Source organism: Arvicanthis niloticus, chromosome 2, assembly GCF_011762505.2.
Source record: "Arvicanthis niloticus isolate mArvNil1 chromosome 2, mArvNil1.pat.X, whole genome shotgun sequence".
NCBI classification, from domain to species: domain Eukaryota; kingdom Metazoa; phylum Chordata; class Mammalia; order Rodentia; family Muridae; genus Arvicanthis; species Arvicanthis niloticus.
Window position 1 is genome coordinate 84835390 of NC_047659.1, and position 12098 is coordinate 84847487.

Genomic DNA, 12098 nt, shown 5'->3' on the forward strand with positions numbered 1-12098 from the left:
CCTGAGCTTGGTGCTGAGCATTAGTACTGGGGTGGTGGTTATGAAATTCCAGCTTGATGCCTTGTCTGTTTCCATGCAGTGGTATCCTGTTGCTGAAGCTGCTGTTTCAACTCTGCCTTCACTCTCTAAAGCTTGTTGAAAATTTAGAGAGTAATAGAGTAATAGAAATCAGTCAATTTCTTGGCTTGTTTCATTTCTTGAGGAGGGGTATTTATTTGTTTTGTTTCCCTGAGAGTTTACATTTGAAGTATAGATTATTTTTGTAATTGTCAACTGATATACATGTCCCTTAACATTTACACCTTCCCCTCGCCCCCAAATAAGTACAAGCAAGTAAGGGAGAGGATCGAAAGAGCAGAAATATAAAAGGCTTTCACACCCAGTGTGATCTGTTCTGAGATCCGAAGATCGAACTATAATCCATTTTGCTGAAATGTAGTTTGCATAATCTGTTGAGATCGCATCTTGGAAAGTGAGAGCACAGAAAGTTCATCTTCACTCTGATGTGCCTAAAGAGTGTGTCACTTTTGCCACCTCCTCTCTCTGTACCAACATGCTTCATGGTAGGTCCTTCGGGTTTGTAACAGTTGTCTGTATTCATATCTAGGAAGCAAAGGAAGCAAACAATGGAAGACGTTGGACAGAACCCGTTGGATGATGAGTAAGTAATCCAAAGCAGGGAGCCAGAAAGATGACTGCTCTAGAAGTTTCTAGTGATCCATACCTCAGTTGTGAAGATGTTCTCTCCTTAAGCCTGAGAACCCTGGAAGAAATTTCAGTTCTGTTTTCCCTTATTTTACCACACACTGCCATGGTGGGACTTTGCGCAGCAGCTGTCCTGTCACCTAGCACATCAGCTTGGTTTAGGGGAAAAATCTATCCCCCTTTCTCTTTCCCAGAAAGCCTAAGATTCTGATAGACTAAAAATATTCAAGTTTGTAGCAAAAGACAAGAAATTTCTTTTATTTCCCATCTTTAATGGCCTTAAAGATGTTGCTTAGATGTCATATTCTCCATATAAAATTTTTGGAGGTAAACAAGTTAGAGTACAATTGTTTATATAAAAATATGAAAAAATATGGTTTTCCTTTTGCACACAAAAGATTTGCATCTTAGTGAATTTTGCTTAATAATATTTAAAATTAAAGTGTGATTGACAGTTTGCTTTATGAGAAATATCATAGAAATTAGTTAATCATGAAAAAAATCACTCAAATCAATTAGGTGTGTAAACAGAAAACTGGAGAATGAGAGAGAATACATGCATGTCTTCTTGGTGTTCTGGGGCTTTGTGGTGAGTTTAGTCATGATGATGCTTTTCCTTTAGGGATGAAATTACAGAAATACCGACTTTAGAAGCCATAAAACAGAATCTCAAGTACCTGAACTCAGACCTTGAAAAGGATCTACAGAGGCTGGATGAGGCCAATCAGATTCTTCTCAGAAAGATTCAAAAGAAAGAAGAATCTATACAAAGGTCAGGCTTTGCCCTTGGAGAAGGAGAATCTCCTCATGTGATGTCCCATAGACTAAAGGGAAGAAAGTGGGGTTCAATTCCCTTCTGGAAATTTCAGTGTGTTATTTAAATCCTGAAACTTGACCTTCGATGTCCCCAAAAGACTTGGATGTGGATCTTTGTATCAATGTCTTCATTTCATTGACATTTTATTGCAACTGTCACTCCAGATCCCTCAGACGTTGGTGGTGTGATTTTGGTGGCAGCTGCCTTAGGACTGAGCCACACCTGAGTAACTTTATGTTTTTCAGTCTTGAAAGAGATATTGCCCTGTCAATAGGAAGAGTCCCAGAGAGGGATGACTTTAATGAGATCATAGTACAGAAGGAGACTGCCCTGAAGGACTTGGAGCTGGAGACAGCAAAGCTGGTGAGAAGATTTTTAAAGGAGACCCTAAGAAGCCCTCTGCAGCTGTCACTCTGTCTGTCCCCAGAGGCTCTGCATATGCCCCTTGCCTCTGTGGCTACAAAAATCACAGCTGCCTGAGGGAGCTCTGTGACACTGAAGCACAAGGCATGGGGATATGACCCTTGGCTGTGTTCCAGATCCCCCATGAAGGACCAAGGTGCACTTAACTGACACTCTCATCCCCACATATTACATCAGTGGCCTTGGCAAGGGAGAAGATTTAGAGCAGAATCTATTTGTTTCCTTTAATTCTTTCTTCCTATAGGAGAAAAAGAATAAGACCCTAAGCAAGAATGTAATGGAACTTCAGAAGAAGGTAAGGAGACATCCAAAGTTGAAGGTACCCCATTTCCTACAACATTGTCTTTACAAAACAAAGGTTGTGGAATGGGCAGAAGACATATGAGGTAAGTTCAGGGACTATTTAGAATATATATACATATTTACATATATATGAAGCATTCTATATATATGAGAATATATATATATATATCATCAGTTATATGTAACCATATAAAATATAGATTATATGCTATATATAAATGAAGAGAATTTCACATACTTGAGTTTATCTTAAAATATGACTGGTTTCTAAAGACTCTTCTGAGCTCTCTAGTCTTAAAAACAAGAAGACTGTAAATCTGTGCCCTATACCCCCATCACCTTCAAAGTCTTTAGACATGAATTTGTCCTCCAGACATGACAGGTTGTGGGAAGTAGGCTGAACAGTAAGATGAGCAACAATTTTCTACTCCTTCCCCTATTCCTACTGTTAAACCCATGCTTCTTTCCTCATTGTGGAGCTGTGGTGGTCATAAGGACAGAAAAGGATGTTCAGTCAAGGCTTAGTGCGTAAAAGCATGTACTTTTACCGAGAACCCAAGTTCTGTTCCCAGTACCTAGGTCAGGTGGTTCACAGTCACCTCTACTTCAAGATCCAAGAACTTGAAATCATTCTCTGGATGCCAAAGGCACCTACACTCACATTTACATACCTACCTACCTACCTACACACACACACACACACACACACACACACTTACAAATACAAATCTTAAAAATAAAATGTAAGAAAAGCCTATTCACTCAGGATTGAGTTAGCAACTCCCACAGTGTCAGAGACATGTTTCCATTCAAGATGTTTTAGTACCCAAATTAGTAAGCACTATTGTTCTTCTGTCAAAGACCCTAGTCTAACCTTATCTTGGCTCATCTGTTTACTTTGATGAGTTCCCAGTTACTTCCCTGGTATTTCAGATTTCAAAAGGAGTTAAGAATGCTGCCTGTGATCCAGAAACCCTGAAAAAGAAAGTAGCAGAATTCAAGGTGAGTAGCACAGCAAACTGGGACATTTTTGTGACATGTGTCTCAGTCCTAGATTCTAGGAGGCTGTTTTCATGACTTCTCCTAGGTGTGACGCTAGACATCTCCATTTGTGTATTAGAGGTGTGCCAGCATCCTTTATTTCCTTGGGCCACCCTGACAGTATTGTTCACACTAGAGTTGTCTACGTTGCCTTTGGGTGGAGGGGATGTCTTGAAAGCCTCATCAGTTAAGAAAACATATTCCAAACACTTATTGGAGTCTGTCTTCTCTGGAGAAGTTCCTATCTAAATGAGGACACACAGATACTGACATCCAAGTAGAAAGCAAATGCTAATTCTCACAGTTATATGAGAATGCATTGATGATCATAGATGATGTGCCCAGCTGTGGCTCACAGGGTAAATTTTATTTTCAAGTTTCATTTTGTCTTTTTTCTCTATTAGAAAGTAAAGCAACTGAAAATATTAATTTGTAAGATTCTATTGTTTGCACCTCGATGACTAGAGCATTTTATCACATGGCAGAAGTCTGGTAAATATTTGTTACCTGGACAAACAAGTAGACTCAGATTGGGGGCAAACCTGTTGTGGAGCTCTGTGCAGTTTTAGGGGACAAGTGTGACATTTGGCTGGGGCCACCATCAAGAGCCCCATTGTCTGCTTTTCTATGAACAAGTTGAATGTCTCCTATGACCCTTGTGTGATTTAGAGAGCATGAGTGTACCATCCTCAGTGAGTACAGGGAGCTGGCTGGTGGTCATTGGTCAGTATGAGGAAGGAGAATGGTCAGATTTGATGGAGAGTCAGCCTGCTGAGGTTTAATGTCAGCTCTGCCATTGTGAGATTTAGCTGTTTGTACATAACTTCTCTGTGCCTTTGTCTCAACTGCAAAGCAAGGATAATAAGCATACCCTCCCTTAAGCATTATTTGTCCTCAATACCTCATAGCCTCTCTGAGTTTGTTTTTGCTGGCCTAGGGTTTCCTTGCACAAAGCAATGTTGTTTATTTTCTGCCATTACCATCTTCCCTAGGTGAAACTACAAAAGTCAACAGAGTCCTGTGCACAACAAGAGAAGGAGATCGCCAAGGTTAGATTAAACCAGTGCCTTTTTCACTAAGGGTCTGCCTAGGACATATGTAAAAGGGAAAGTCCAAGGGTCTTTAGAAAGGTTTTAAGGCATGGGAGGGAAGGAGCAGGAAAATCTGGCAAATGCTAATTTCTGATTCACAGGCAGGTGGAAAAGACACTTTCATCAAATACCGACCTTAAAAAATTTTAAAACCTCATCTGCCCCAAATACCTTGTGCAACCCCAAATCCAACAGCCTATTGCATTCCTTCCTGTTGCCCAGAGAAACACTGGACAACTTGGGTGAAGTTCTACCCCTCCCTCCACTCAAATTTAGGCCCTGTGCCTGAATATTAGGTCACCTCCTTGTGAGGAGGTGGTGGCTTTTTCCTTTCAAGTAAGGGGTTGCTAGGTAACCAGCCACACGTCCAAGGTACTAGGCAGGTTCCCAGGGAAGCAGCCAAAGCTTGGTACCGACTGAATCATAAGGTTTGTGTTTTCTTCTTTTCCTAGATGGAAAGTGACTACCAATCTGTATTTCAGCTCTGTGAAGACCAGGCCCACTACATAAAGGTATAATGTTACGGAGGAGAGTCAGACGGAGGCAGGTCTCCCCAAGCCGTCTCGTTAGACTACCCCTCAGTCATGGGAAAATGCCTTTTATTCAATGAAATGACCACCAAACAGAAATGCTTTAGACAATGTGCTGAACCCTTGTCATACATCATTTTCCTCAACCCATTTTTCTAGTAAGTTTGATGAGTTCTGAGGACACTGAGGTTGCAGGGAGCTAGGTTACATGCTCCAGGAACGTAGTTCAGCTCAGACCTGGGATCTAAGTACAAGCAAGGTCTAAAAGAGGAGTGTTTTTATGCTATGCCCATCCTCTGATTAGTATCTCTGATTTGTTTTTATTAGCACACCCCCTACTTTGTACACCTTGTTGTGTGAAATGTTTGGAATGTTAGTTATTTTAGTGAAATATGCCTATCAGTGACTGAAATAAAGAGAAAAATTCTTGTTTATGATGCCCTCCCCCATGGGAAGAAATACCAAGAAATTCTGAGGGAGATGGAGAAGGAAAAGGAAGTGATGCTGCTTGAAAAAGAAATGTAAGTTTGGGAAACAGCACACCCACCCCCCACACTCCCACCCCACCCACCCTCCCAACCCCCAGCCCTCCAGCCCCCCCCATATCCCCCCATGCACTGCACTGCCTACCCTAGGCAGTCCCTGGGAGATACAGCATTCTCAGAACAATTGGAGTCACGGAGTGAAGGGTCCACAGCAGGTCATTTCCAGCAACCTCCATTCTTGCTCCAGACTGAACACTCAAAATCATTCAAACTGGTCTCCTGCCCTCCCCAGTAAGTGGGACCTGAAATCTCTTTACGATGCTCTTTTCATATATCCTTAGCTGAGGGCAGTGTTCCCAACACTAATTGAGCTATGTTCGAGGGAAAATTATAGTGAAGAGAAATGTACCCTCAAGGAACAAGCAGCTGTGTGTATCACAACCTTTGCCAGGACATTGGTACAATAGAATGACCAGAGATCTGTAGATGTTTTTCAAGGGACTTGACAAACTTTCTTTGTGTTTATACTTCTTAATTGTATCAGATGTTATACAATATACATAGGATGCACACATCTTAAATATATAGCTGTTAATTTTTTCTATGTACATACATATTTTTCTATGTATATACTCTGAGACCCATATGTAGATTACTATAAGCCTTGGAAGTCTCCTTGGACACTCTACCCTGTCAACATACCTTTCAGAAGTATCTCCTAGTCTGATCATTTTAAACCTCTATCCTCAATTTCTCTATAGATTCAGCCCATGTTCTCTTTCTCTGAGGTTTATCTCTACTGTACCATGTGACTTGTTCTTTATAATATCCCAGTGTATGAATATGACACCACTAAGCTCTCACTGACAAAAACTTTGACTATTTCAAATTTGGGTATATTAAAATTGGCTATAAAACATCCTCATGTATGCCTTTTGATAGATGTATCCTTCCATTTGTGAGGAGTCATTCGGGGGTACACATATCTCTGTCGTACTAGATGAGACAATTTTCTATAGTGGCTGTGTCAGCATCCTTACTCGTAAGAACTCTAGAGAACTCTGGGCTGGAAGATGGCTCTATGGGTAAGGGTGCTCCTCCTATTTACTGATTGTGCCCCTTACTGTTTTCCTTGGGACTTAAGTTCAGTTCTCAAAAACAGTGACAGTTCAGTGACTTCTTCCAGATTTGTACTTACTGTTTACACTTTACATATTTTTACATTTGCACTCATCTGAAATCTGTGTCTTCCTGTGTCTAAATAGCCCTGCACAATCTTTAAACTTTAAATAATTTAAAACTGTAACATTTTAAAAGGTTATGTATTTCCTCTTGATGCCTTGTGGTTTTGTAGATTGGGGGACCTTATGCGTGTGAGTCTGTTTTTACATGCTTTATTCTGTACAATTAATCTATGTCTCTGTCCTTTCACATGTACTGAACTGTCTCAATTATTTCAGCTTTATAGTTAGTCTTGATATAGGGTAGAAATAATCTGCAAGTGGTTTGTTCTTATTTAAGATTATTTTGTCTATTTTGAACCCATGAATTTCAATATAAATATTTTATATCAGTCTCATAATTTCTACCAAAAAAATAAAAACTTACTGAGACTTTCATTGCAATTATTGGAATTTGTAAATAAAATTTGGAAGTTAATTAATGTCTAGCTAATACTTGTTCTGACCTTATCCACCCATTTGTTTAGATCTTCTTTAACATTCATACAGTGTATTGTTATTCTATGTAGTATTCTTATACATCTTTAATCATACTGACAGTTTTGATATGGTAAATGTTATGTTCATTTGATTTTGGAATCGATCATTTACCACTATATAGAAATATGTAGACTTCTGTATACTGAGTCATATCCATTGACCTTGCATTCTAATTTTTTTTTGAGTCTTGAGTTACACAGAGATAACTAGGAGCCAGCTCCAAGATTGACAGGGAAAGCCACGTACATATTTGCTTTGATGATCTTGAACTCTGGACTCTGTCTCCTCAGCCAGTTTTTGTCACTACTCTCTACTCAGACTCTATTTCCATGCACTTCAAGTTGGCACATGTTCTTGAGGGAAAGCCAGTGTGAAAGAGGAGCTTCTCTGTGTGCTTTGTCTGACTCAGGGACTTGTGTCCCTTTGACTCCCAACCGCCGTATCTGATACATTCAATATGTTTCACTCACTTTCATGGTTACTTTTGGAAATGGGCTGGCCTGACACAAACTACTTCATGGAAGAGCCAGGAGCCTGTGCCAACTCTCCCTTTACTGTAAAAGGAAATATCAGTGAAAATTCTGGATAAGCTTATTGGATCAATTCTGTAACAGGAAACAACTCTAAATGAAACAAGTAAGCTAACAGTGACCAGAAGGCTTTAGAGAGTGAAGAAAAACAGGCATATATTAGAGATGAGTTGGCAGCTGGAAGGGGAGAATAGCAGAAGTTATTTCCCCCTGGTTTTATACCTTCTGGCCTGAGATCATCCCAGACCCATGTGTATATTGTATGTATGAAGCAGTCAAAACATGGAGGGAAAACAATTAGAATTTAGGCCACTAGAAAGAAAGAGAACCAGACTTGGGAGTTTCTGGATATTGTTCTGACATTAGGTTGGAGCCACACAGTCTGTCTTTGTTGGCAGCATATGTATCAACTGGGTCTTCCAACCTCAGTGTGGATGCTCACAGAATGCCCTGAGCAGTTGAGTTTAAAAGATAGCCAGAGATGTAGGTTTATCTTTCTCTTAGGAATGGAATGTGTACTGGCTAGTTTAATGTAAGCGTGATACAAGCTAGAGTCAGTAGAGAGGAAGGAACCTCAATCGAAAAGATACCTCTATAACATCTGGCTGTAGGCAAGCCAGCAGGGCGTTTTCTTAATTACGGATTGATAGTAGATGGCACAGCCCACTGTTGATGGGGCCATCCCTGAGCTGGTAGTCCTGAGTTCCATAAGAAAGCAGTCTGAACAAACCAGGGGAACAAGCTGTAAGCAGCACTCAGCCATGGCTTCTGCATCAACTCTTGCCTTTACGTTCTTGCCCTATTTGAGTTCTTGTCCTGACTTCCTTCAGGGATGAACAGCAATGAGTAACTGTGAGCCAAATAAACCCCTTCTTCCTCAAGCTGCTTTTGGTGATGGTATTTTATTCCAGCAACAGAATCCCTAACTAGAACAGAATGAAAGTAGGATATGGCTAGAACATAAGGTCCTTGGTTTATCTCTCACCATCAAAGGGGGAGAGGGACACATGTGAGACAGAGGCAGAAGTGGGGACTCTGAGGACTCATACAGGGAGAAAGAGAGTCAGTTAGAAAGGAGATAAGAGGCACTTACCAAGAAGGCATTTGGAACAGGGAATAAATTGAACAAAGTATAATAACTCATGTATACAAAGGCCATAAACAAACCTCCTGTATGCTAAACTTCAAAATAATTGGAAAAGAATCAGTCATGTTGCTCAACACCTTTGTATGCTGAAAAACTATGAATTTCAGCCAAGTCACAGGTGTCTCATGACTTAGGAAAGTTCTTGTCTGCAGTTCCTTGGGTTGTCTCACAGGTAAACTGGCTCCTGTCTTCTTTGTCATTTTAAAATCCAGATCCAAAGCCCAGAATGACTCTTCCCAAGTAGTGAAACCTGGATCAACTCTGGTAGAGACCATTCAAAGCAACATGGTGAGTCTTGCTGCCCACCCATGGACTTTACTCCAGCCCCCTCTTTCCTGGGATGTCTCCCTCACTCTCTTTAAATATCCTGGAGATAGGAAGTGAAGTTCTGTTGCCTAGAGCTACACCATAACATCTGGAAAAAGGCAAAGCCAGAATGAGAAGCTGGCTGGCCTAACTGCAGAGTCTCCGAACAGCGCCACCCCACTGCCCTACTGTTCTTTGAGATTCTGGTCACACAAGCTTTCCATTACTTTCCACAGGAGAAGAGCATCATTAAGAAACAGAAGAGGAAGTTTTGGCTTAGGTGAGTGGCACTGTCCTGCTCCTGACCTAGTTGGTCCGGGCTATATTCACTGTATATCTGACTGGAAAGGGGCCAAAAGAATGCGCGTCACCATCAAACCCATATATCACGCGGCTTCTGAGTTCTCTGAACTCTCTCTTTCTAAACACAGAGTCAGGACGTCAGACTTATGTGGTTCTACGTAGCTGGAGGAAATTAGTGGCTACTTCTGAGAAGCTCAGGATGGAAGCTGTAGACTCCATTTCATTCCGTTTCCTCTTCTGTCCCCCAGCGTGCCCCCTTTCAATCTTTCAGGTCCTGCATCCTATACCTTTGCTGCATTCTAGGAAAGAGATGACAGGGTGGATTAGCTTCCTTTGTTGCTTTACTGTGGACCGAGAAACCACAGGGATATAAAACGTCACTTGAATTCACTGTCTTGTCTTTTTCAAAGTTTTGAAAATCTTCAATTTTCTAGAATTACTTGTAGGAGGCATTGAGAGCACACTGGCCATGAGGCTCACACTGTGACCATTTTAAGGTCTCACTGTTAGCCTCCAAAAGGCCTGCCCTATAGGTAATACCCAGAAGGTCATCTATTCTATTGGAGAACTTCCATGTCAGGACAGCAAAGTTCAAGGCTTGACCACTAAATCACGGTTTTCCCGTTTTCCTGTTAACCCGTATTCACTGTCTCTGCCCCCATACCCTAAATACTTTAACGGTTTTGCCAAAGGAAAGCAATTCAGCAGCCATTTGCAAATTCATATCTCATTGCTTGGCGGTGAGCTATTCTGTTCCCGTATGGTAATGAGTTCTTCTTTGCAGGCACTTCCGGTACCTTTTCTTCATGGTCATGATCGTCATCCGGTTACTGGGTTACGTGTTCTTCCACCTGCAGTATATAAACCCGGACTTTCTCGTGGACACCCTGCCCATGCTCATGAGCAGAAGCAGCTTGAAGTGGCTAAGGGACATACTCTTTCCCTTCCTTACCCTAGAAGTGGAAGATGTTTTACCACACTAGGAGCGCTACCAAACCTGCCAGGCCTCACGCTGCACCCAATGGAAGGGCCCTGACTGTGGTCCTGCGTTGGAGATGTGGGCCAGGCAGGAACTGAAAGCCTATGACTCAGAGCTTCTAGGTGACAGCCGAGCTTTCTATTTAATTCTCTCCTGGAGTGTCTCTCCGTCAAATACAGAATGCATTTGACCAGAGTTGGCTGTGTTAGTCTATGTATTCTGGGGACTTCTACGTAGTTCTCAAGTTCCCTGTTTTGTTGAGACAAAAAATAAAAACTCCCCTCGCATGTCTATTTTCTGCTTCATTTTACTAAAGGAAAGGTAAACATTGTGTTTGTTAGAGGCTCAGTCATTTAAGGAGGCATGCATATGAATCTAGACTTCAATTAATAACGGATTCTCTCCCTACACCTTTGTGTGCTTTATGTCTTAAAAGTGAGATGCTGTAAAAACAAAAATGACCTTTTTTTGCTATACATAGGTAATTACTCATTCCTAAGTGAAAAAAAAATTAAAATTCAAGTGTTAATAAAAGTGTAAAATTCAGAAAATAGTTCTAGATACAACCAAAAAGCTGTAGATATAGCTAAGCAAATACATCTGATTATCATTGAATGCTACCCTCTAATGCCTTCCAACTGAAGACAACCTTTCCCACCCTCTACCCAAAGCTCCTAGAACCTTCTCTGGGATTCCTATAGTCCTAAGTGTGGTGACCATGAAGCAGGTGCCTTCCTCATTCCTCCAGTCACCACACAGCCTCTTGTCACAGTGACATTGGGGATAAAGGACTTAGTAAAAGAGCGAATGACTCCTTTTCCAGCACGATGCCTCCGGGTTACATCTGAAACTATGAGGCTGGGACCCTTCATTATGAAAGCGTGTACTTTCAGGAGCACTGACAAAGAGCTAACAGGACAGAAAGGAAGGAGGGACATGGTGGAAACAAAGATCACCTTTCCAGCTATTGGCATCTCTGTACTTACAGAAGCTGTGACCCCATAGAAGCCCTTTTTATTTTCAATATCTTTCTGTACATTCTACGTTCTTGATTTTGGGGGAAGTTTTCTCTTTTAGATCTCATTCTTGCTACAGATTCTAAGCATTTTGTTAAAGAACATTGGAGTAGTGGCATCACACTATGTTTTGGCTGCAGACAAATCTCGGGTTTCCTTTCTGGGGTCTAAGAAAGTCGAAAATACGAATAAACTTTGAATGTGGCGCCTACAAAAAAATTTTTAAAACTGATCAACAGCACCCTCTTGTGGCCAAATTAAATAAAGCACTTCCACTGGTTTTTCCTTCAACTAGCAAGTTAAAGTAGGGAAGATTAAATAAATGTCATTCATGGATAATTCTCGGTGTTTTAATCATTCAAATCGATCTTCATTTGCTCATTCATTCAATCACTCTAAAAGACATTTATTCAACAATGTCATTGGTCTAGCCAGTATTCTAGATATTAGAATTATAGTATGAAAAAAACAGACTGAATTCTGAATTCATAGCTGGTAAACAGACAAGCACAATTGGATATATAAATATCAGATGGTGTTATGTGATTTAACTAAGTTAGGCAGTCGGGGTTGGGCTCTAAGATGGCGCAGTCACAGTGTTCACTGAGAAGGTGACATTGTAAAAAAGAACGGGTTGAGGTGAATGAACCGTCCAAACTCCAAGGGGAGTGGTACATAGGGATTCCACAGAGCTGTGAGGC

The 12098-nt window shown here is 41.0% G+C and overlaps 1 protein-coding gene across 1 annotated transcript; it reads left to right on the forward strand.

Annotated features, from left to right (window-relative positions):
* Nucleotides 1-613: 613 nt before the first annotated feature.
* Nucleotides 614-10575, forward strand: LOC117704409 (transmembrane and coiled-coil domain-containing protein 5B). Its single transcript, XM_034496535.2, has 11 exons — nt 614-661; nt 1328-1477; nt 1768-1885; nt 2190-2240; nt 3182-3250; nt 4282-4338; nt 4833-4892; nt 5367-5431; nt 9006-9081; nt 9336-9379; nt 10187-10575. The coding sequence occupies exons 1-11, from the start codon at nt 627-629 to the stop codon at nt 10383-10385; spliced, it is 924 nt and encodes a 307-aa protein (XP_034352426.1). The 5' UTR covers nt 614-626; the 3' UTR covers nt 10386-10575.
* Nucleotides 10576-12098: the final 1523 nt, after the last annotated feature.

Bases quoted from the DNA above. Each gene is read 5' to 3' on its own strand.
- LOC117704409 (XM_034496535.2), top strand. From the start codon at position 627: ATGGAAGACGTTGGACAGAACCCGTTGGATGATGA. The intron at 662-1,327 runs GTAAGTAATCCA...CTTTTCCTTTAG, and splicing joins CAGAACCCGTTGGATGATGA to GGATGAAATTACAGAAATAC. The intron at 9,380-10,186 runs GTGAGTGGCACT...TCTTCTTTGCAG, and splicing joins AAGAGGAAGTTTTGGCTTAG to GCACTTCCGGTACCTTTTCT.